This window comes from Sciurus carolinensis, chromosome 3 (assembly GCF_902686445.1).
Source record: "Sciurus carolinensis chromosome 3, mSciCar1.2, whole genome shotgun sequence".
Taxonomy (NCBI): Eukaryota; Metazoa; Chordata; class Mammalia; order Rodentia; family Sciuridae; genus Sciurus; species Sciurus carolinensis.
Window position 1 is genome coordinate 19,195,374 of NC_062215.1, and position 25,564 is coordinate 19,220,937.

At 47.6% G+C, this 25,564-nt stretch overlaps 1 protein-coding gene across 1 annotated transcript; it reads left to right on the forward strand.

Moving 5' to 3' along the window:
- The first annotated feature begins 4,287 nt into the window (after positions 1–4,287).
- Positions 4,288–7,657, forward strand: Sost (sclerostin). Its single transcript, XM_047542935.1, has 2 exons — positions 4,288–4,504; positions 7,236–7,657. Exons 1-2 carry the CDS (start codon positions 4,288–4,290, stop codon positions 7,655–7,657), a joined length of 639 nt encoding a protein of 212 aa, XP_047398891.1.
- Positions 7,658–25,564: the final 17,907 nt, after the last annotated feature.

Genomic DNA, 25,564 nt, shown 5'->3' on the forward strand with positions numbered 1-25,564 from the left:
TAAATGAATAAAACAAAGGTCTATCAACACCTAAAGTATTTTTGAAAAACAATAAATAAATAATGAATCCTAAACTGGGCACCACGGTGCATGCCTATAATCCCAGTGGCTTGGGAGGCTGAGGCAAGAGGATCGTGATTTCAAAGTCAGTCTCAGCAACTTAGGCCATAAGCAACTCAGCAAGACCCTGTCTCTAAATAAAATATTAAGGGCTGGAAATGTTGCTCAGTGGTTAGGCACCCCTGGGTTCAATCACCAATTTTTTTCCCAAGGGGGAAAAAAATTAAGTGGGTTTTTGGTTTTGGTTTTGTTTTGCAGTGCTGGGGATCACACCCAGGGCCTCACACATGCTAGGCAAGCACTGAGCTACACCCCAGCCCAGGTCTTTTTTTTTTTTTTTTTCAAAGCATCAGAACCTTTTTTTAGTGACACTGATCAGTTTCTACCTGGAATTGGAGTTACTTGGATGAAGAACTTTCTTCCCTGGTAAGGGGGGTTCCTGGAGGGGGACCACGTGTTCCCCTTTCCTCATTGAATGGGAAGTGACATATGAATAGGCTGAAAAAAATAATCTTTCTAGAAATTAAGGTATGACTATTAATTTTTTTAAAAATATCAAAACTCAAACCCAGCTTTGTCAGCCTTATGGAGAAACTTACGATTATGGATTATTTTGTCTTCCCCCAAATTCATGTCAAACTCAACCTCTAGTACCTCAGCATGTGACCTTACTTGGAAATAGGGCTGTTGCAGATGTACTTAGTTCAAACAAGGTCAGATTAGGATGGGCTCTAATCTGTTACGACTGGTATCCTTACAAAATAGGGGAACATTGGGACACAGAATACTAAGTGAGGATGAAGGCAGAGGACAGGGTGATTCTTCTACAAGTCAAGGAACACCAAAAATAGTCAGCAATCCATCAGAAGAAAGATCAGAGGCATCTAGCAGATTCTCCTTCAGAGCCCTCAGGAGGACCAGACCAACACTTCGCCTTGGACTTCAAGCTTCCAGAACTGTGAAACAATAAACTTGTGTTGTTTAAGCCACCTGGGTATGGTACTTAGCTATACCATACATGCAAAATACCATCCATGCCCATTTTATATTTCCCTTGGGGAAATGGAGACCTGCCCAGGCTTCCTGGAGAACAGCCTGTAATAGGTAGCAAGGCTTACTAAAGGAAGGAGGTATTGATATATAAAGCTTGGCTAACTCTCCAGTGAATTATGTTGATTGAAAGAAGACAGTTTCCAAAAGTGACATACTGCTCAACTCCATTTACATAATATTTTTGAAATGAGAAAATTATAGAAATGGAGTTTAGGTTAGTGATTGTCAGGGATCAGGATCAAAGACCCAAGGCAAGGGAGAGAAGTGGGTGTGGTTATAAAAGGGCAACAGGAAGGACCCTCGTGGTCACAGAGCTGTTGTCTTTCACTGTGTTGGTGGACAAGTGAGTCTACACATCGATAAGCTTGTGTAGAACTAAATAGACACATAGGCCCACAAGCACAGGCACACACTTGAATGAGTGCAAGAAAAACTGGGGCAGCTGAACAAAATTGTGGATTGGGTCAATATCAATAGCCTGGTTGTAGGTGGGCGCAGTGGTGCACGCCTGTAATCCCAGCAGCTTGGAAGGCGGAGGCAGGAGGATCACAAGTTCAAAGCCAGCCTCAGCAACTCAGCAGGCCCTAAGTAACTCAGTGAGACCCTGTCTTTAAATAAAAAATATAAAAAGGGCTGCAGATGTGGCTCAGTGGTTAAGTGCTCCTGAGTTTAATCCCTGATACCTTCCCCCCAAAAAAACTGGCTAAGAGGGTAGCATAGTTTTTCAAGATGTTACCATTGGGGGAAACTTGGAAAAAGATACATAGAATCTCTCTGAATTATTTCTTACCAGTATGTGTGAATTTACAGTTATCTCAAAACAATTAAAAAATTACTTCATACGAGAATGTTCACAGCAGTTTTGCTGAGAATGGAAGATTGGAAATAACCTAAATAACAGAGATCAGCTAAAACCCTGGGGACTGAACTCCAGGGCGTATTGTCTAACTCTGTACAATGACAAGTCTGGGGACCCAGTCAATACTAAGAGCCACCAATGACTCAACATTCAATCGCAGCAGGTACTCCCTGAGCCATCCTGTGAATAGCTATGGCTGTTCACTGGCAGAATAATTCAGAGGCATGGGGATCATTTAGAAGTCAAATGGACTCTCTCTTCTCTTTTTTGCTTTTAGTGCTATTTCAGTTCCAAGTAAAACAATGAAATAAAATCCTGAGTTTGGTCATCCTCCAGTCTCTGGCTCTTCCTTTCATTTCCAGCAGGTGGCAGAAGTGTTCCAAGAATGGTGTCATCTCCTCCAGGGTCTGTCTCCCCTCTTCTGTTCCAGGTGGATGGTACAGGGGTTCCCACCAGCAGGTGGGAGCTCTGAGCATCAACCTGTGAACTCACGGACCCCAAGCATTGGAACTGGCCTCTCTGAAATCCAGGGCAAGAAGGCAGTTGTCTGGCCATGACAGGGTTAAAAGTCTGCATTCCAGAACAGGGGAAAAGGAGGTGGAGGGCCTGGGGTCCACAGACGAAGGGAGGGAGCAGAGAGGGCCAGCTTCTCACAACATCCAGGCTCTGTTGGGAGAGATAGATCACCCCCAACAATGGCCACAGCTGTTTTTGTCTGCCCTGAGGAAACTGACTTAGGAAGCAGGTATCAGTGAGGGCCCTTCCTGCAGGGGCTTCTGTCTGGCTTGTAAAACTGTCAGAGCAGCTGCATTCATGTGTTGGGTGATGGATGATGGAAAGAAGGAGGACAGTCAGTAGGCCGCAGATGGACACAGTGACTTACAAGTTGAGGCAGGTGGTAAAGGCCTTCAGAGGCTCTGCAGGTGGGGCACACTGATTCATTACCCAGTTAACATACCAAGGAGATCTGGGCCAAGCCTTCTTCCCAGCCTCCCTCCAGGGCTAGGGCGGCCTCAACAATCTTCCCCACTGAAGGCTTCCGCTGGCCCTCCTTTCTTTTCTTGCACCTCAGGTGTGAACCTTCCTGCCCATACCTCTACCCCTCCCTGTGTCCCTCGTTCTACTCCAGGGCTGAGCTAGCAATTCCTTTTGGTTTTTTTGTGCCTAGATGGCCCTGGGATGGTTTCCTGGAACACACCCATGGTATATACGGCTAAGGTCTTCCATACAGAACACAAAGCTGGTTTTGAAAAATGTAAGGGGTTGGGAGACAAGGAAAAAAAAATGTCAGCACTAAAAATGCTGGCTTTGGCTTTTGCTAAGAAAAGGGCTTCTGTGCTGTCCACTCCCACCCATGGCCTGGCCAGGGAAATAACTGCTTGGCACATCAGCCTGTGTGCCGCTGTGAGCCGCAGTGAGTGCGCTGGCGGAGAAGTGCCTGTGATAATGTGCGGGGAGCCAGAGGAGCAGGAAGTGAGATTTCTGCTTTGTGTTCCATCACCAGAGCCCTCGTGACCTGCTCCCCCTCAACTTGTCACCAGAATCTCACCATGTCATCCAAGTGAGCATCTTTGCTGTGGTCCTCTAATTTTCTCTCTTGCCTTGCAGAGAGATAATCAGTGCTGAACCTCATGGAGATGAACTCAAGGAGAATTTTTAAAAAGTAGCCTTCTTGGGGATTGGGGTAGAGCTCAGTGGCTCAGTGCTTGCCTAGAAAGCGTGAAGCTGTGCTTTCGATCCCCAGCAACACATGCACACACAAAGTATCCTCATGCCTCTGGCTGGATCTGCAGGAGCCAGACACCCCTAGGTCTATTTGTCTGGTGGGGTGACAAATGAACTTGGCCTGAGAAATGGAATGAGCTGGGCTCAGCCCTGTGGAGAACTCAGAGTTGCACATTTTCTTTGTTAAGCTGGTCCACAGTTTGTTTTGAGAATGCCCGAGGGGCCCACAGAGGGAACCGATTAAAGGAGAGCTCATTTTGATATGTGAAAACCACAGCCGCCTGCACGTGGGAGGTGCCTGGGGAGCTGGCTTGGGCCCTGCCTCACACGCCCCCCTCTCCCTGGGTCACCTGGGAGTGCCCGCAGCAATTTGGAAGTTTGCTGAGCTCCAGAAGTCTTTGGGGAGGGCTTGCTCTGAGCACACCCCTTTCCCTCCCCCGGGGTTGAGGGAAACATGGGACTAGCCCTGTCCCAGCCTGTCCTCATTGGCTGGCACGAGGTAGAGGGGGCTTTAAAAAGGCGACCGTGTCTAGGCTGGGGACTGCAGCCTGTGCTACTGGAAGGCTGGGTGCCCTCCGCTGGCTGGCACCATGCAGCTCTCTCTAGCCCTGTGTCTCGTATGCCTGCTGGTGCACGCAGCCTTCCATGCGGTGGAGGGCCAGGGGTGGCAGGCCTTCAAGAATGATGCCACGGAAATCATCCCTGAGCTCGGGGAGTACCCTGAGCCCCCGCCAGAGCTGGAGAACAAGACCATGAACCGGGCGGAGAACGGAGGGAGGCCTCCCCACCACCCCTTTGAGGCCAAAGGTATGGGGTGGAGGAGAGAAGTGTTAGCCCAGGGGTCCTGGGGAGGTATCTGGGGAGATTTTAGAGCCTTCTCTTTGGAGGCTTTGGAGACTGAGGTAGATGTCAGCCACACGGCGGAGGCTTGCCTGGAGGTGGGGAAGGATGACTTGCCACTTGCCAGCACCGCCTTAGAGTTGAGTGTAGGGGCGGGGCTGGCCGGCAGAGCCCAGGGCAGGAAGGAGGCTGGAATGGGGAGGGGGAGGCATTAGGATTGGCTCAGGAGCTCAAACAGGCTCCAAGAATCCCGTCCTGAGAATCAGGAGCCAGGTCCAGTTGCTGGCACCAGTAGGGAAGGGGCAAAACAGGGTAGTGGCACCTGCTGAATGCCAGACACTGGCTGCACGTATCCCACACATCACCACCTGGAAGTCCTGGGAAGTGAACGCCCAGCTTGAGGGTGTAGAAACCTGAGCTCCAGAAGTTAAGTCATTCGACAGCGTAGCAGGGCTGAGATCTGAATCCAGTTTGATGCAAACGCAAGACAGTCCTGGTCAGGGAGAGTGGGGGTGTGGGTGGGGACTGAGACCCCTCTTCCTGCAAAGCAGTGGGAAAGGGAAGCTGGAAAGGCTCCCTTCAGCTCCACTTGCCCAGTGGGCTGGCACTTGAAGGAATGGGAGTTATAGGTGCAGTTTTAGCATCTGACATGGGTGGCAGTTTAGTGCAGGACCTGGAGGGGTGGCAGTGTCCCCTGTGCAGAGAGTGGATATAGTTGGCATCATTTGTCCCAAGCCTTTGCCCAGACACAGTTTCACCTTATTCCTGGGGAAGGAGCCTGACCCTATGAGAATGGACCCCGAGGAGGCTGAATCTGTGTTCCTGAGCAGGTCTGCAAGAGAAGCGGGGTGGGGTGGGGGTGCACAGCTGGTTCTGCAGCTGGCAGGAATGGCTGGGTATGGGCTGGAATGACACTTCAGAGGGCCTCACTGCTCTCTGGCTGTTTCCCATGTGCCAGAGGGACCCACTGCCCAGGCTGCTGCTGCATGCCACCCTTCCATGCCTCACAGTCTGCAGGGAATGTGGGTAAAGGGACCCCACGGGAGGTCGGCCAAGGATTTGAATCTTCTAAAATAAAAGAGGGGGACAAAACACCCTCCTCCCCAGCTCCCCCCAGACACAGTCAACTGAGCTTAAATGACTGCTTACAGGGATGTAGGGGATCCTGAATATAAGATGTCCCACCTCCCTTGGCTCCCGTGAAGAGTCCCAGCGCCTGAGGAAGCCAAGCACTCTCAAAGTCATGCTCTGCAGAGGAAATGCCCGGCCTAGGGGCACTATTCTTGGAAAGCCCCCAAACATCTCCTTCCTGTGCAAATAGGTCGCCCCCACACAACACCCCTGCAGGGGTGAAGATACCAAACCAGCCCAGGAACAAGAAAGCCAGCCACAGGAGGGTGGCAAAGCCTCACACATCCCCTGCTGGGCTTGTGCTCCAGGGCCTAGGACAGGACTCTCTCTAGTTTTGGTTGTAGGATTCTTTTTTTATCTTTTTGTGTCATATTGGAACTGACCCTATGAAACTTTTGGGGGTGAACAGATGCTCACATGAGGACCAGTTGTTTAAAAAGCTCCCACCCATCTAAACCCACAGTAGGAGATGTGTGGTCAAGGTGTACACAGGGGAAGAGGCCAGGTCCCAGCAGTTCCTGTCCCAGAGACAGGTTTGTATTACCATTATATGTCCATCCAAGTGACCCAGAAAAAGAGATGTGCCCGGAGACAGCCAGGTATACAGCAAGTGCCTAATCAATGTTTGTGGCAGCTGAATCTATAGATTTTGGGTCAGAGTTCTGTCTATCTCTGGTAGGGAAGTAATTTGTAAAAAGCAACCCTCTGGACCCCCTCCCCCCAGCTCAGACTCCCATGGGTGTCTGAACAAATCGCTTCCACCCAAGAAAGAGCCAGAAGGTGCTGGAACCCTAGAGAGGGGAGTCAGGAGGCCCACTCTGCCTTTTGGGCAAGTTCTTGTCTCTCTCTGGACCTCAGTGTTCTCATTGATAATGAGGGGGTTGGACATACTGCCTTTGGTGCCTTTCAAGTCTAATGAATTCTTATCCTGACCACCTGCCCTTCTACCTTCTCCTCCATAGCAGCTGTCCTGATTTATTGCCTTCAATTAACCTCTATTCCTTTCTCCATCTCCTGTTCAACCCTCCCAAGTGGCTGGAAAAGGAATTTAGGAGAAGACAGAACCACGCAGAAGGTGTGGCTAGTACTTACCCTCTTCAGGTCAGGGACTCTGCCACACAGGTGTGGCTTAAATAAAATGGGAAGAGGGCCTTTAGGAGAATAATGATAATACATAATAACAGTCAACACTCTGAGCTGTCCCCATGGGTTGCACGAATGGTATTCTGTGCATTATATATGTAGTGGAGTCATTCACTGAATCCCAGGGCAACCCCTTTTACAGACTGAAAGAGAGGTTAAGTAAGTTGCCCGAGATCACAGGGGTAGTTAAGTGATGGAGCCTTGGTTGGATGGAACCCATCAATCACTTAGCTTCAAGCATAGCCCCGGATCTTCCCACCAACTCCAGGAGTGCCTGGGACCTTCCTATCATAGGTGCACGGGAGCAAAATCCTCAGGATAGGGGCAGGAGAGGCAGGTTTGGGAAAGGAGAGGCAGGTTTGGGAAAGTCGAGGCGGGGTGAAGGAAGCCGGGTCGCCGCCCTCATGCGCGCTTCTCTCCGCAGACGTGTCCGAGTACAGCTGCCGCGAGTTACACTTCACCCGCTACGTGACGGACGGGCCGTGTCGCAGCGCCAAGCCGGTCACCGAGCTGGTGTGCTCCGGCCAGTGCGGTCCCGCGCGCCTGCTGCCCAACGCCATCGGCCGCGGCAAGTGGTGGCGCCCGAGCGGGCCCGACTTCCGCTGCATCCCCGACCGCTACCGAGCCCAGCGGGTGCAGCTGCTGTGTCCCGGCGGCGCGGCACCGCGCGCGCGCAAAGTGCGCCTCGTGGCCTCTTGCAAGTGCAAGCGCCTCACCCGCTTCCACAACCAGTCCGAGCTCAAGGACTTCGGGCCTGAGACCGCGCGGCCGCAGAAGGGTCGGAAGCCCCGGCCCCGCGCCCGGGGCGCCAAAGCCAACCAGGCGGAGCTGGAGAACGCCTACTAGAGCCCGCCGGCCTCCCGGGCCGGCGCCGCGACCCAGGCGCACCCCGTTCATGCCCCCTGAGCGTGGTCCGATTGTTTGTATTTCATTTTAAAATGCCTGCAACCCAGGGCAGGGAGCCGAAACCTTCCAGGCAGTGCGGAACTCCGAGTGCCCGCAAAGTACCCCCCTCGCCCGTCCCTCCAGGGGGTCCCCGCAAGGCTGGGGAGGGAGCCGACAGTCAGACACTGAGCCACGCAGCCCTGCTCACCGGGGCCGCCTACCTTTGCTGGTCCCGCTTCAGAAGAGGCAGAAATGGAAGCATTTTCACCGCCCTGGGGTTTTAGGGGAGCAGTGGGGAGTGTGGAAAGTCCAGGGACTGGTTAAGCGAGTTCGATAAAATTCCCCCTTCACCTGTCTACCTATCGGAAAGCCTGTTTGGTCAAGAACACAGGACTAGATATGGTTTCTAGTCCTGGATCTGCCATTAACTTGTGATCTTGGACTACACGATTCTCTTTTGGGACTTCAGTAATCTCTTTGTAAAATGGGGGTGAGGGTGGGATTAGCATCTCCAGGACTATGTACTGTAACATGATCCCAAGTGCCCTTTGAAGAGGCAGGGGGTGGGGAAAGAGAAGGGGGTGGGGGGTGGGGGGAGAGATTGGATGCATTCAGTGCCAATGCAACTTCCCAAATTCAGAGTCGTATTGCTCTGGTCTGCCAGCCAGCATGGAAAACAATCAGGGAGAAAAGAGTGTCTATTTATGGTTGACAAATTTCTGGAAGAAGCTGTGCTGCTTTCCAGCCTGGCCTCCCCAGATATTTGACTACCTCTGTCTCCTCCATCTCAGAGAAAGAAGGGCCATCAAGTGAGGTAGAGAAGAGGGTCCCAGAGGTGGTGAGAGGGACAGAAAGCCCATCCCCATTCCCAAAGAGCAGCAGCGTTCCCCCACTTGCTCCATTGCCACATGTTAAAGTCACCTTCTACAGAGAAGTTCAAGGTTAGAGGACCAGAAGAGAGCAGCCACCACCCATCAAAGACCAGCATGTCCCTTGCCAGGCACCTCCTGCCCACCACTCACAGACATATTTCTGTCTAGAAAATAGCTTCTTCCTGCTCTCACCTGTGATGGTGTATCTTACATTAAAAGAACATTATGGGGGGGCGGGTAACGAGTGCTGTACATATGCTGGGAAACTGCAGAGCATAAGAGCTGCCACCCACAAATCTTTTAGAAAATCATTTCCAGACCCCTCTTACTTTCTGTATAGTTTTTAATTGTTAAAGGAGAAAAAGAAAAAAAAAAAAAAAAAAAACCTTAAACAGAAGCACATGCCGTGTGAAAGCCTGCTGGGCTGGTTGTTTTGCAGTCCTTCCACGTGGGATTTGTCCTTAAGAATGAAAGTAGTAGTTTTTAAAGAGTTAAGTTACATATTTATTTTCTCATTTAAGTTATTTATGCAAAAAGTTTGTCTTGTAGAGTGACAACGTTAATATTGCTTTATAAAATACCAGTCTGTTCTTTCAGAGTCCAGAGGCATTGTTAATAAAGACAATGAATCCTTACCCAGAGGATGTGGTTTCATTTTGTCAACCACACACAATGTCATTTCTGTCAGGTAACACCCTTCTCATGGTCATGAGGCCTAAACCTTGGAGGCACTGTTGACTGTTCTTTGGTGGCTCTTGTGGCAATTATGTCCTTCCTTTGAAAAGTCATGTTTGTTTCTTCCTTTCCAAACCTAGACCTCATCCCTCACTGGGTCATTGTCATAACCTCAGCCTGGTCTCTCCCTTAAGCTGCTGTCCTCCACCTTCTCTTCCAAAAATGCTGTTCTCACTCCCCTGCCCAACGTCTGCCCAGGATTAAGTGTGGGCTCAGTCTGATGCATCAGGTCTTCCTCTGCTTGATTCCCATCTCCCCCTCTGCCAAGCCTCCCTTTGGACTCCAAATGGCTGCACTGATCCCAGCTTCCTCAATTCGGAAGTCCCCATTTACCACCCCTAAGAATTCCGACTCTTTCTTTCGGGTTCATGTTACATGTGACCTCTTCCCTGAACCTCCCAGAGATGTTCCATTCACTGATGAGGCCTCTCTCCTCTAATGTCCCAGTCCCGTTGTCCTCGCCACTACTTTGGTTCCTAATTGGACATTCACTCACAGAGTGTGTGACTAGCCAAGCCAAGTGCTTCTTAGTGCTGAGGTAAACACAAAGTGGGTACACCCAGGGCCAATTCACAGGCAGCTTGGTGGCGTTTTCTTATCCAAATGTGGATTTTATGCTTTCATGGTGAAAGTGTCAGATCTTCAAAAGCAGAGACAATGTCTGATATCTCCTTCAAAGAGTCTTGTCTCCGTTGGAGCTTACACTACCTGGGACTCAATAAATGCTCTTTGGTTGCAATAAGGAGGGATGATCGATTGCAAATTTTCCAATGGAGTCCAGCCTCTCTTGTGGAACCCACCATCCAAAGTAAGCTCTAGTGCTTCTTATGGCTTTTCAATTTAACTCCCTCCAAAATCTCCCTAAATTAATTACCAGCATCAGCCGTCTTTGGTGTCAGTGTCTGTTGTTGCCAGTCCTCCCTGTGGACAAGTGAGTCCCTGCAGGGAATCCATGCATCATGAGAAGTGTCCCAGAGCCCGTAGGCAATGGAGACACTGTCTGGCCCCAAGAGGCCGTGTGGTACAGTGGGCAGGGACACAGCCTCTGGAACCAGGTTTGTGTTTGAGGAGACTGGGACACCAAAGGTTAATAGTTTCCCCGCAGCAGGCCTGGGCTCAGTTCCTGGCCCCCACACTCACTCAAAGGGCTCAGAGTCTGATAGGCTTGTGGGGTGAATAATCAGGTCACATCACAGGCTTAGTACCAAGTGCACTCAGAAGCCAGGAAGGGGAGCAAGCAGGAGCAGGAGTGATACTGTCAATCATGACAGGAGAGAGGGGGGCAATGAATGGCAAGGAGAAAGAGGCTGGTCCCACAACGTAGCATGGACTCCTTTGGGAAAGGCAAGGAGCTGGGTGGGTGCTGAAGGTGCCTGGCAGAGTTGCTTTGGAGACTAAGCCCTGATTTTTTTTTTTTTTTTAACCATTCTCTTACCCACTGGATTTCCAATTTCCCTATAACCACTGGGTGCCTGATGGGGTCTTTCCTGCTAAGGAGGCCAGAATTAGTGGTCAGCAGCTGCAGGTGGAAGAAGAGGCACCCATGCAGGAGGGCAGGGAAGGGAGGTGGAACGGTGAGGAACCCAGATCACACGCCTGCCCTGCCCGATGACACCCTGAGGGCCCGTCTTGGCCCCATGTTTGATGCAGAGGCAGGAAACATCATTAGAGGGAGTAGAAGAAAGAAGAGGAGAGGAGGAAAACCAACCCCGCATTCTGTTATGGCCAGTCCAGCTGTGTGCCAGGAGCCACTGAGGCGCTGGCGTGAAGGTGTGATCATGGAGCCTCATTTAGCCCACAGCCTAGTGTGGGCAGAGAGTAGATGTTAGAGGACACTGTGGTTTGGAATGGTTGAGTGTGTCCCAGCCACCCCAAGGCTTCGTGTGCTTAAATTTAATCCCCATTTTAAAGGGTTAAATTGTAGAAACTGCCGACCACAGTGGTGCACCTGGAATCCCAGCAGCTCAGGAGGCAGAGGCAGGAAGATAGTGAGTTTGGTCAGCTTCAACAATTTAGCAAGACCCTGAGCAACTCAGTGAGACCCTGTCTCTAAATAAAGTGTTAAAAAGGGCTGGGGATGTTGCTCAGTGGTTAAGTGCCCCTGGGTTCAATCCCCAGTACAAAAAACATGTAGAAACTTAATCCAACTGTAATATTTATCAGTGGAGCTTTTGGGAAGTGACTGGGATTAGGTAAAGTTCCTAGGATGGATCCCCCATGATTGACTACATAAGCAGAGGAAAAGAGACCAAAAGAGACATACACGTGCACCCCCATCTCATGTCATGTGGTGTACCTCCTCAATACTGCCAGCAAGAAGGCTACTACCACCTTGGGCCTCCAGAACCATGAACCAAAATAGACCTCTTTTTACTGAAATGTATGCAGTCTGGATTAGGTTGTTAGCAACAGAAAACGGACGAAGATGAGTCATAAATAAATGCACAGCATAAGATCTGGGAATGAAAAGTTCTACAAAGAAAAATATGGCTAGTCGGTGAGCGGATAGAGCCCTGGAGTGGTCAGGCCAGGCCTCCCTGAGGAGGTGGCATTTGAGTTGAGAAGCTAAATGCAGTGAGGCCTCGAGGGGCCACAGGAGGCCCAATGTGCCGAGAGGGGGTGGGGGAGGATGAATGTCCTGAAGGGGGTACAGGGTGGGGAAGGGACATCGCTAATTGCCTTGGGTGTCTTTCAGACATCTCCATGCCAAGGCTGCTAACCCCTGATCTGGAGGCCAGAGTAGTAATTATAATTATAGAGGGGAGATGTGTGCTTGTGTGTGTGTGTGTGTGTGTGTGTGTGTGTGTGTGTATAAGACTCTGTGTGTTCTCCTGATCCTAGCTCTGTAGATTAAAGACCAAGAGGCCCCAGAGAGGCACAATTTGCACATTATTGACATTGCTACGCAGATCTTTTCCTTAAAGCTTTTATTTGCTTAAGGAAGGCTACAGCATTGGGCGGATAGATGTATTACAACAAGAAAACCGATGCCCTTGAACTCATTCTAGGACACACCTATGCCCTGAAATTCATACGCAGTTTCAGGAAAGCCTTTTTTTTTTTTTTTTTTTTTGGTACCAGGGATTGAACTCAGGGATTAATCACTGTGCCACATCCCCAGCCCTTTTTCTTATTTTATTTAGAGACAGGGTTTCATCGAGTTGCTTAGGATCTTGCTAAGTTGCTGAAGCTGGCTTTGAACTCACAATCCTCCTGCCTCAACCTCCCGAGTGCTGGGACTACAGGCATGTACCAGGGCGCATGGTTCTGCCGTACCATTTCCAATGCCTACAAAATCCAGGCTGGGCGAGAAGCCGAGGATTTGATCCACCAGAAGGATACAAGAACATATTGCTTGTTCCTTCCTGTTGCAGCTGTGCTCCAGACATTAAAATATATCTAGATGGATTCAGCTGAGACCTAGGGCCAGGGGTGAGGGAGGCTAGGTGGTGTGTATATGGCGGGGGAGATCCGTAGGCTAAGAGGACATCTAGAAATGAAGACCTTGTGAAAAGATTCTTGTCTCTTTTTTTTGTTTGTTTGTTTGCTTGCTTGTCTGGGCGGTGCTGGGGATTGAAGGAAAGATTCTTATTTCTCTGTGTAAGAACGTTCTCAGCAGTGAGCAAACTCAAGTCACAGCACCTACCACAAGCCCCCTTTGAGACAACCTGATATCATTCTCTTGAATGTGCACCTATGCTTACACCTGTGTATGTGGTGTGCACATGCAGGTGGTTATCAGGTGTCCAAGCATGGTATTGCCATCCCAGGGGCTGTGAAGCATGCAAGGTCTAGAAGTTGCATTGGGTCAGAAAGGAAGCCACTTCCTAACAAGACAGAGTCCCGTATCTCCAGGGACTCCAGATAAGAGGCCAGGACCGTGCCTCAGCTCTGTTCAGAAGCCAAAAGAAGTCCGAGAAGGCAGGTGTTCTCTGTATACATGGACCTTTGGGGCCCCCTGAGACCTGTCAGCCCTCCTCCAAGATTGAAGGGGTATGGGGGTGAGGGGGTGAAGAGGCTGGCTAGAATCTCTGCTGCCAACCCCCTTCTGTGGTGGCCCTTTCTCTGCTTTTTGTTTTTGTGAAGCTGGGGATCAAACCCAGGGCCTCCTGAATGCTAGGGATCAAACCCAGGGCCTCCTGAATGCTAGGCAAGTACCATGGAGCTACATCCGGGGCCCCTGCATTTCTCTTCTTCTTCTTTTTTTTTTTTTTTAATTTATTTTCTTTTAGTTGTTAATGGATTTTTTTTTTTTTTTTTTTTTTTGCAGTGCTGGGGATTCAAACCCACGGCCTTGTGCTTGCAAGGCAAGCACTCTACCAACTGAGCTATCTCCCCAGCCCACTTGATGGATCTTTATTTTATTTATTTACTTATTTATTTATTTTTGTGTGGTGCTGAGGATTGAACCCAGTGCCTCACACATGCGAGGCAAGCACTCTACCACTGAGCCACAACCCAGCCCCTCTTTTCTTTTTTTATATAAAACCAACAGAACATAGTAGATAAGGTTCTTTGTCTTCTTGTCTCTCTCCCTCTCCATGCCTTTCCTTCTCTCTCCAGAGGCAACAATCCAAGTTTTCATGCTTTGGTAAAACAAATATATTATTCATAAGCAATTACAAACGTGTGTTTTGAAACTCTAATTGCATTTTGTCATACTGTATATTTTCTGAAACTCACCTTTTTTTACTCAAAATTGTGCTTTTTAGATGTAGTCATATTGGAACTGGGCACCGTGACGCACACCTGTAATCTCAGTAGCTCAGGAGGAGCTGAGGCACGAGGATCACAAGTTCAAAGCTAACTTCAGCTACTTAGGGAGGGCCTAAGTAACTTAGTGAGATACTAACTCAAAAAGGACTAGGAATTTAGCTTAGTGATAAATAACTCCGGTGTTAAATCCCCACTGCAAAATATACTTACATATGTGCAGATAGATAGGTAGGTAGGTAGGTAGATAGATAGATAGATAGATAGATAGATAGATAGAAATATTAAAATATTTTAAACTATTAAACAGTATTATATTTTATGACTATACCCCTGTTTGTTTCTCCTTTTTCTCCTGATGGACACTGTGTTTGTGTTCAAGGTTTTTGCCTTCACAAGAAATACTGTAAGAAAGATGTCTACATTTGTCCCATTGTATAATACAGGACAGGGTTTCTTCAGGGTTTCTTCAGAGGAGTGACTGTTTGCTATGATTTCAATGTCCCCACCAAAACTTGTGTTGAAATTCAGTTTCCATCATGAGGTATTAGAAGGTGGGACCTTTAAGAGGTGATTAGATTAATTCATTCACAGATTAATGTGTCATTGCGGGAGTGGCTCTGTTATCAAACCAAGCTGTCTCTGGCATGTTTGCATTGTCTTGCCATGTGATGCCCTCCACCATGTTCTAATTCAGCAGGAAGGCCCTCACCAGATGCCAAGCAAATGCCAGCACTATGCTTTTAGACTTCCAGAGCTGTGAGCCAAAATATACCTCTTTGGTTTTAAACTACCCAGCCTCAGGTATTTTGTTATAGCAACAGAAAATGTTGTCAAGACAAATCATGTCACTTCCTTGCTCAAATTCCTCTCTGGTTCCCTATTACCTAAAAGGAACTCTAAACTCATCAGTTTACATAAATAAGATCTGCTTTCTGCCTACTTCACCTACACATTCAACTACTGACCTATTTAGCACTTCATTCTCTGCACTATTATATTCCTTTTAATTTCCAAATAACTCAGGTGATTTCAAGCCTCTGTGCTTTTACACATGCTGGTTAGTCTTCCTGGGACCCCTTCACCCCCAACATCTCTGGTGAGGGAAGTCCTTTCCACCTTCCATTTCTAACTCATCCTATGCCTCCTCTACTCTACAGACTGCACTGGACTATCACACAGGCTGAAACTTCCCTCTGGACTGTGAACAGGACCCCATCTCTACACGCTGTAGCCTCAGTGCTTCTGTGCAGAGCTTAGCAAGAGTCAGGGCTCCATAAATGTTTGTTCAATTAACGAGTGTTGGCTGGTAGGTTGTGATTTGAGCGACAGAAATGAGCAGCCCAGCTTCCTTCCAGTTCAGCAACCAGCAAGAGCTGTGGACAACTTTTCAAAAGCACTTCTCTTACTCAAGTCCCTTTGTACATCCTCGCTGGGGGAACAGGGCCCCTCCCAAGAAAGAAGGCCAGGTGCGGTGGCGCTTGCCTGTAGTCCCCGCGGCTCAGCTCGGGAGACTGAGGCAGGAGGATCTCAGGTTCAAAAGCCAGCCTCACAACTTAGCTAGACCCTATCTCTAAATAAAATATAAAAAGGCTCAGTGCTTGACCATCCCCTGGGTTCAATCCCTGGTACAAAAAAAAAAAAAAGGCAATTGTTGTTTACCTAGGACATTATCAAGTGCCCAAATGACAGATTATCTCTATCACTTGGCCAACAATTTGGTGTTGTGGTGTTAGGTTATTTCTATGTCTGAAGAAAACAGCTCCCTCTGACTAAAAGAAATAAATGATATCATTTTTCATTCAGGCAACCAGATTCCTTGGTACAAAAGGCTCCCTGGGGAGAAAGTCGGACAGCGTGGCTCCTCAGAGGCTATTTACATCTGCCAGTTTCTCTAATCTCTAGCCTCCTTCCTCTGTCTGTTTCCTCCGGGTGCTGGAGCCTGGGAGGGTGGGGGAGCCATCAGGTCTGTGCTGGGGTGGGGGAGGGTGTTGGCCCAATGACATTTTTTTTTTCCTTTCCTTTTTTCTTAGAAACCAGCTTCAATTTAAGATAATGACTCTCCTCTCTAGCCCGTGATCGCTATTTGTAGGGACTTATTTTTCCCTAGTCAATTTGGCTAAGACAAGTTGACTCTAAAAGGGAACATTTTCTAAAAATGCTGCAGGACATTTTGCAGGAACTGGACCCAGGAACATCTTCTAGGTCGCCGGCTCTTTGACAGTTTGAATGCACCCTCTTCTTAAAGGAGATCTGGAGATGAAACAGACTCCCCAGCCTTTCACGACGGCATCAGGTGGCTCTTTAAACTGTCATGGAAACCTGGGGTAACGAGGGCCCTCAGGAATCATTTGGTCCAGCCTCTGCCCAGAGATTCCCCTTCTTGCTGTCAGCCCCCGACTCCTCTCAGGCTGGTCTCCTGTCGGTGTCCTCCCACCCCCGCGCCTCCTGGCTGCCACCCTCCACCCTCCCAGCCCTCTGTTCCTCGAAAGCGCCAGCTCCTGGATGATGACAGCGCGTCCCCTCTGCTGGAGCGCTATCCTGCATTCTCTCCCATCTGATCGCAGCTCAGAGGTCGCCCCCTCCCCAGAGGCCTTCTCTGACCACCCAGGCTAAAACAGGACCCTGCTGTTCTCTTTCCCAGCCTTTGTCACAGTTTGTCATGTTGTAATGTGTCATATCGTGTTATATTTGTGTCATGTCATGTCTGCGTCTGCTGCTCAGTCATAAGCTCTGTGAGTCAAGCCTGTCCGGAGCTGGCTTGTTCCTGAGGGCTGAGACCACAGAGCCACCTGGCACGTAGCAGGTGCTCAGTAAATGTTGGAGAAATGAGTGAACCAGCAAGCGGCAGATGGGCGACTGGTCACTGGGCTATCGCTGTCAACACAGCCACTGAGGGTGTCATTTAAACTCCTGGATCACGAACACTTTGGTGCCTTAGTCCCTCGCAGCTCTGCTCCTGGAAGTGGTGAGGGACGCCCTCCCCCTCATCCCCAGGCCTGGAAAACTCTTTAAACTCTTGCGATGCCCTTGGCTTCTTTCTGCCCAAGGTGCTTTCCTTCCCTCAGTCCCTCAATAGTTCCCTTTTGCAGCAGTCGCCCTTCATTAGAGACTTTATCTTACTAACACAATTCACAGAATCCCTTTAAAATGCTGCCGGGGCCTTTCCTGCTGTCCGGGGAGACAAAGGCACACATTTCAAAATCAGCGTGGGACTCATTTGTGCTGCTCTACTTCTGCTTGACTGACCAGCTGGGCCCCTCTATGCCCTCTCGGGGGTCCCAGCCAGGCCCCTAGGATCCCCAAGACTCCTCTGTGGACCTCCAGCTGCATGCATCCAACACCCACCACCACCACCACCACCACCACCCTGTGCCTGGTTTCTGTCTTCTGTCCATCTGCCTAATGTCTGTGAATCCATTCATTTGTCCTGGTCAGTACCCCAGGGGCTCCTCCTGGAGATGCAGGCTCCCCTGGCACTGAAGCCTTACACCACTGGTGTGATGTACCTCAGAGTCACCTGGGGAGTTTGTTAAAAATGTCAGATTCCCAGTCCTCACCCCCCACCTAAGATTCTAATTCTGTAACCCTGTAGTTGGTACCAGCAAGCTGTGTTTTTAGCACATTCCAAGAGCAATTCTGATGCAGTGCACGGTACTGGTTGGCTTTTGACTGGGCCCAACCTCTTGTTACGAAGTTTGTCGGATTCTTATATACAGGAAAATTCTACCTCATCTAGCAGAAATGTAAATGACTTTTATGTGATTTATTAAAATAACTTACTGTCAAAATATTTATAAGCCCCTATAGTTCATATTCCACTTTTGTCAGAGGCCCCAAAGCCCAGGCTATGGGATTTAAAAGTTCCCATAGTCCCTGAGGGTGGACCCAGGGAGAAGGCCATGTGGAGTTCAAGTGCAGAATCCTGCCAAGGACCTGGCCTGGACAGAGATGCCGGAAGAGGCCCCAAGAAAATCTCCTTGTCTTGGGAGTGCTGAGCAGCGCTGAGCAGCCCTGAGGAGGCACCAGCTGGGAACTGACCAGTGGAGGGGGGTGGGCTGAGACCCACAGGAGGGCCTCAGGGCTCAGTGGCAGTCCCTCACTGAGGACCTCCCACGTGGGTCTCCTGAGGAGCTGCGTTTGGGAAGCAGGCTCTTCCCTAGCTGACCAGTGGGGAGATAGTGTCCTGGAGGCACCTTGGGCCTGATTGGCTGGGAAGGTGGGGATGTGTGGGGTGGGGACAGTCAGCCTCAAGACTGCTTTAGGATGCTGGCCAGGGAGCTGGAACTAGGACAGGAGCCACATCATGCTGGCTCCCACAAAGCTAGGCCTTGCCAGCTTCAACATCTGCCCCCAATCCCTTGCTGGTCCCCCAAGGCATGGGGCTTTAGATTCATGGCTCAGGACACCAGGAGAGGGACAAAAGCTTCCCACTGGCTCTAGCTTTTCTTGGCCAGGTGGTGGGAATTTGGCAAGGCCTGGGCTTTTCCCAGGGTTGGCAGTTGCTGAATGGAATGCTCAGTTATCTCCTGACTTGGGCCTGTTTTAGGAACAAGGACCATGCCTGTGTTAGCCACACCCTGGCAGCTAGTACTCATTTAATAGCTAGTGCTGTTGTTTTATTTTAAAATACTGAACAAATAAACCCACCCACAACCTCACCCTTCAAACAAGGAAGGAGAAGAGGGAGACCAAGGGAAACAGAGATTTCTGGACATCCTGGAAGCTGTTTTCTAGAAGGCAGCCCAGTGGAAAGGACAGGAATCTTCCGCATCCTAGATGAGTGTAGATGGTTCTTGCTGGTGGTGAATTGAGTTTGTATCCATTTCAGGACATCGAGAAGCATAAGACAACCATGAACACCTTTGTTTAAATAGACTTTTCTGCATTTAGGATTATTTATTTTTCCAGGAGGAAAACATTTTTTTTTTTTTTTTTTTTTTTCATTTTTTTATTGTTTTTTTTTGTTTAGTTATACATGACAGCAGAATGCATTTGATTAATTGTACGCAAATAGAGTACAACTTTTCATTTCTCAATGTAGAGTCACACCATGTGTGTAATCATACATGTACATAGGGTAATGATGTTTGTCTCATCCCACTGTCTTTCCTTCCCCCCACCGTCTCCCCTCATTTCCCTTTACAGACTCCAACGTTCAGGCAAAGACATTTCTGAGAACTCTTAACATATGTTGCTCTATTCCTTTTGAGAAGATAGGTACCACTTTATAATCCGTGACCCAAATAGGCCAAGAGAGGATCCAATTTCTGGCACATATTAATAAGCAATAGATAAATGTTTAACAGCAGGCAGAACGGGAACCCCTCCAGGCTGTGGGGACAGCAGTGCTTTTGCTGGTGGGAGAACATCCAGATCTTAAACCCCTGGGGCCACTTCAAGTACATTTGCAAGGGATTTAGGGTCATTAGTAGATGTTGCTGAACTGAATCAATAAATGGATATGGCAAAGGCTGCCTGCAAATTTGAGAGCTGGAGCAGATGGGTTGGGAGTCTCAGAGATCCTGCAAGGCCTAGGCAGTGGAGCGTGATCCTCACAGCAGGAATTAACTCGGGGCTGCCATCAGAAGGCTCCTGCCGCCCTGACCTCTACCACCCATGGCTCCTTCCAGATTCAAATTGCCAAGGGCCTGATTGCTCTAGCTGAGGTTGGGGTGGGAGGTGTTAGAACCCCACAACCTACAGGCTCATTGGAACTGCATGGGACATGAGAAAGATCATTTTCTCAAAGTAAAACTGGGCTGGGGGCAAAAGAAGCCACTTGGCATTTGCCAACCTACAAAATCTTTGGTACTGGGATGGGTGAGCAAAGAAGCGCCACAGGCCAAATCTGGCCCACTGCCTCCCCTTCCCCCGACTTTATGAGCTAGTTTATACAGAAGAATATTTGTCATTGATTTGATGATAAGGAATAAAAACTTTGAATCCCAATTAAATGACATGTTCTCCAAAAAATTTCCATTCTTCTCATTAGTAAACCTGCATTACAAAAAATTGTGGCCATTTATTGTGATTATATTTAAGGTTCTGCCAACAAAAAGTTTTGTGAAAATTTACACTTTGGTATGCAACTACTTTAACACCGTCAATTTTGCCTCTTGGCCCGCAAACCCCAAATATATACCACCTGACTCTACAGGAAAAAAATTACTGCCCCTTAATCTAGGGCTTCTCAAATTTTGGTGAGTATAGAATTAACTGTAGAGTTGTTAAAACAGAGATTCCTGGGCCCTACTTCCAGAGATGCTAGTTCAGTAAGTTAAACATAGAATTGCCATATGATCTGTCAATTCCACTCCTATTCCCAACAGATTTGAAAACATAATTCCATACAAAAACTTGTATAACAACATTCACAGCAGCATTATGGATAAGGGTCCAATACTGGAAATCACCTAATGTGCTCTAATTGATGAATGTGTGTGCACAATGTGGTATATCCATTCAATGGAATATTATTCAACCATAAGATGAAATATAGTATTGCTAGATCCCCAATCTGGGTGAGTCTTGAAAACATGATGCTAAGTGAAAGCAGCCTGTCACTAAAGGGCACATATTATATAATTTTAGTCATATGAAATATCCAGAAGAGGCAGAAGGTAGATTAGGTGTTGCCCAGGAAGGTAGGGGGCCCAGAGAATGACTGGGAATGAGTGTGACTCATTCTTCATATGGAACAAAAATGTTCTGGAATTTGTGGTGATGATTGTACAATCTCATGATTAAACTAAAACCACTGGATTGTATATTTTAAATCAGTGAGTTTTATAATATGTGAATTTTTTATAATATGTGAATTTCTCAGTAAGAAAATAAGCACAATACACAACCCATGGCATCTGACCTAATCTGGAACAAGTTCTCAGAACATGATTTTGCCCTAATATCTAATGCAGAAGCCCTTGGATGCAATAATGTTATTATTAGTGACTAGACCAGCATGAAAGAGCATTGGGTTTCTGTGGAAGTGTTTGAAAATGTTCCTAAGGTTTTACATCTTACCTTTTAGGTAAGTTCTGTTCTTGTAATAGTGTTCTATTCAATTAAACAAAAAGAAAAAAAAAAACTACAAAATTTACATCGATGTGTATCCCGAAGTGTTTAAAATGTTCACGATCAGGTTCTTGGTCAGTTTAAGCTGTTAAAAAATGGATTAAGGGTATAAGGAAGCTGAGGGACTCTCCTTGATCCCCAGAGACCAAGTAGTCGGGGACCAGGCTTAGCAACAGTTCACTGTGGACACAAGCATCAGATCCCACTGGGGCTGGGCCCAGGACCTGCAGCAGCAACACCTAAAAGGTGGTGGCTCTTGGCTGACTTCATCATGATCTCCCCAGAATCTGGGGACCCTGTAGGTAGTTCTCCCTTCCCCTTGCTCTCTGCTCATAACTCACAGGGCATCTCATTGCTCAGTGGAGTTTAGATTGTAGCTTTGATCCTGAGTGTTGAGGAGCCCGGGGGAAGTGAGTTTTGTTTTCTATCAGGAGAAGACGGGTCTGGCAGAGTGGAGAATCATCAAATGCAGGAAGCATTTTGGACAGGTACCCAGTGGTCAAAAAGCATGGAAAGCTACGGTTGCATTGTAGTCTTTGAACTGTAATTTTGCTCCTAAGAATTGCTCCAAAATAATCAGAGACAGAACTCATGATGGCTTGGAAAAGTGTCCCCCAAAGGCCATGTGTTAAAGATTTGGTCACTAGCCTGTGATGCTATTGGGAAGGATGAAACTTTTATTTTATTTTTATTTTTTGTGGTACTGGGGATCGAACTTAGGGCCTTGTGCTTGCGAGGCAAGCACTCTACCAGTTGAGCTATTTCCCCAGCCCAGGATGAAACTTTTAAAAGGTGGAGCCTAATAGGAGGAAATTAAGTCACTGGAGGCCTGATCTTGAAAGGGATGTTAGAACCCCAGCCCCTTCCTCTCTCTACGCTCCCGGCCATGAAGTGAAGAACACCTTTTTCTGCCACATGTTCCTCACCATGATGTACTGCCTCGCCACAGGCCCAAAGGCAGCAAAGCCAGGCAGTCATGGGTACTGAAATGTCCGAAACTGTCATGTAAAATAAACTCCTTCTTTATTAAGTTGATTATCTCAGGGTTTTTGTTTTTTTGGTATCAAGGATTGAACCCAGGGGTTCCTAACCACTGAGTCACATCCCCAGCCCCAATGCCCCCCCCCCCTTTTTTTTTTTTTTTGAGAAGTGTCTTGCTAAGTTGCTTAGCACTAAGTTGTTGAGTCTGGTCTCAAACTTACAATCCTTCTGCCTCAGCCTCTCAAGTTGCTGGGATTACAGGCATGCACCACCATGCCTACAGAATTGTTTTCTTTATACTTCCATATTTTTAAAGTTTTTCTAAAGATCATTATTTTATAAAAATATTAAATTATAAAAAGAAGAGTGACTATTGCTTCCTTGAGTGCAATTAAATCTTTTCACTGTCATCTCTCTCAAATATTTTTCTCCTACAGTGCTTGCCTAGCATGTATGAGGCTCTGGGTTTGATTCTTAGCATGCACACACACACACACACACACCAAAAAAAAAAAAAAAAAAAAAAATCAATAAAGAAGGAAAAAAAGAAAGAAGATTTTCTCAAAGAAAAAAGTGTCAGAGAAAAAGTGTTCCTGAAAAGAAACTTGGCTACTATTAAGACTAAACTGTGTCAGTAAGTTAAGTGCACCACCGTGGGGCTCTTGAATCAATGACAGGCTATTTTGACTGGCTGACTTCTCAAAAAAATGAATGAGACCAGAAACAAACCAATACCTCATGGGAAGAATTTATAGCACTTTTTGTGTTTGTGATCAGAATGACTGCGGATGTGGTGAAGTCAGAATGTGTATCGGCAGCCACAAAATAGATTTGGGTTTTTGTCTTGCAAAATTTATCTGAACTTCGTGGCTCTATTCACACAGCCCAGAGATTAAGTCATCACCTCGGGGAGGGCTGCAGGGGAGGCTAAATTAGAGAGAGAACATGTAGTGTAGTGTCTAACTGGCAGGGGATGCTGAAGAAATGCTGAAATACAATTCCCTCATGGTTAGCTAGTGCTGGAAAGAATCAAAGCCGGAAAGCACAGAAGGTTTAGGGAAAAGGGTTCCTGAATGACAACTGGTTCTTCAAATACCTAAGGAGAAACCTGAACTAGAGTCTGTTGCTATACTTGTTGTGCTTTAATGAGAAGGCTTGGTCTGGGTATGTATCTGTATTAGGCTATTTTCTGTTGCTTTACCAAAATGCCTGAGGTTAAATGCTTTATAAAGTCAAGGGGTAGTTTAACTCACAATTTTGGAGGTCCAAAAGCATGGTGCCAGCGGTGCCAGCTTCTGCTCTGTGTGGGGGCCTTCACAATAGGGTGGATGGCATCATGATTGAAGCATGTGCAAGAGGGAAAGCTCACATAGTGAGACATAAAGCCAGAGAGAATTAGTGGCCAACTTTGCCCTTTTTATAACAACCAGTTATTGTGGAAACTAACTGGGTTTCCATGAGAATCACCTTAATCCTCTCAAAGGGCAGAGCCCCCCAATGACCTAACAACCTTTGAATAGGCCCCTACCTCTTTTTTTTTGGGGGGGGGGACCAGGGACTGAACTCAGGGGCACTTAACCACTGAGCCACATCCCCAGCCCTATTTTGTGTTTTATTTAGAGACAGGGTCTCACTCAGTTGCTTAATGCCTCACTTTTGTTGAGGTTGGCTTTGAACTCTCAATCTTCCTACCTCAGCCTCCCGAGCCACTGGGATCACAGGTATGCACCACCATGCCCGGTTAGGCCCTACCTGTTTGAGGGTCTATCACCTCAGTGGGCCCACATTGGGGACCAAGCTTCCAGAACACAAAACTTTGGAGGTCACACTCAAACAGTATTCAAACCATAACAGCATCCAATCCTTTTACATGGGCGTCAGTGTCTGAAAAAGAAGTGATTTGGGAAGAACCAATCAATCTTATGCTTCCCAGGAGTGGTACTTTCTGCAGCTCCTTGGCCTGGCCTACCCTGAGACGCCCACCAATATATGTGAGCTGCTTTATAGTTTCTCTTTATTTTTTGGAAAGAAGCATTTTTGGTGACCAGCATTACATGCACGTGTCAAGATTGTACAACTAAGGGGGCCTGGGACTCAGGATAAGCTCTGACTGGCCTCAGTATCTGCCTGATTATTATTCCAGAATCCCAGATACCAATTCTGTTGTTCTTCTGCTCATAAAACTTCCATGGCTCCTAGCCTCAACCATATAAAATCCAAGGCTGGAATCAGGCACTGCTGATCTAGCACCACACTCCTACACCATACCTACTGTCTGGAGTCAGTGCAGAATCCAGAGGTTAAGGATTGATCTCATTTCAGACACCAGCACAAGTTTAGGAATCCCCAGGCCACCTACATGATCAACTAGCTACAAATGGGGATTCACACAACCCCCTCACGTTTGATAATTTGCTAGAAACCGTCACTAGCTCAGTTGATCCTTTAGCTCAAGCAGGATGGAAATCAAACACCACTAACAAAGAGAGGGTTAGCAAGAATTACATTGATTCACATAGCAAGGTGGCTGCTCCATAGGCACAGTGACAAAGAGATTGGGGGTGAGTATACCTTTCAGGGCTAGAAATTAACATATTCATAAACTCTGTTGCAATCTCTTATTGCACCTGCTCAAATTTGCAGTAAAAAATGCACCTGAAATCAGGTCTCCCCGCTGAGAGTATCCTTTAGCATGCGGATGCATTTAACTGAGGGTCTCTGTTCCCTTCAGGGCAATCACATGTAGTCCAGTCTGCCTGCACTGGTTCCTTGCTCTCCTGTTGTTTTTCTCAAATAATGGATATAGTTGGGAAAGATCCTGCCAGTCATCTGAAGCCTTGGGCATGCATGCAGTCTTTTTAACAGTCACCGGTTTAAACTTTAACCCTATGTTCCTGCCTTAGAAAGGCTCACAGAACTTGGGAAAGTGCTGTGCTTAATGTTACAGTTTATTACAAGGGTATAAATCAGGACCAGTCAAGGGAAGGGATCCATAGGGCCAGGTCTGGGAGAACAGAGCTTCCATGTCCTGTTGCCATGGAATCAGGGCGCATCACCCTCGTAGAACATTCATGGACACTTAACCGAGCTTTGCTATCCATGGTTTTTATTGGGGTTTCATCACATGGGTGTATTTGATAGAATCATTGGTCATGGAATCATTGGTCATGTGACTGAACTCTACCTTCAGCCTCCTGCCTTCCTTAGCTGATTTATCATCTGCTTCAAAGGCCCAACCCTCTAATCACATGGTTGGCTTTTCTGATGGCCAAAACTATGTAGGGGCCCTCCGGTGAGTCAGCTCATTAGCATTAACTCAAGTGTGGCTTTAGGGATTACTAGGAATAACAAAGACATATCCCTTGGGAAATCCCAAGGTAAGTTGGAATTCCAAGCCCCCCTCCACAGGCTCCTGGCTCGGGTCAGACAGAACTTCTTGCTGTTCTCCACATGTAACTGGAATTTTCCCACTCCAGTTCTTTTGCTTATA

Coding starts and splice junctions, on each gene's coding strand:
- Sost (XM_047542935.1), top strand. CDS start 4,288: ATGCAGCTCTCTCTAGCCCTGTGTCTCGTATGCCTGCTGGTGCACGCA. Junction 4,505..7,235: donor CCACCCCTTTGAGGCCAAAG/GTATGGGGTGGA, acceptor TTCTCTCCGCAG/ACGTGTCCGAGTACAGCTGC.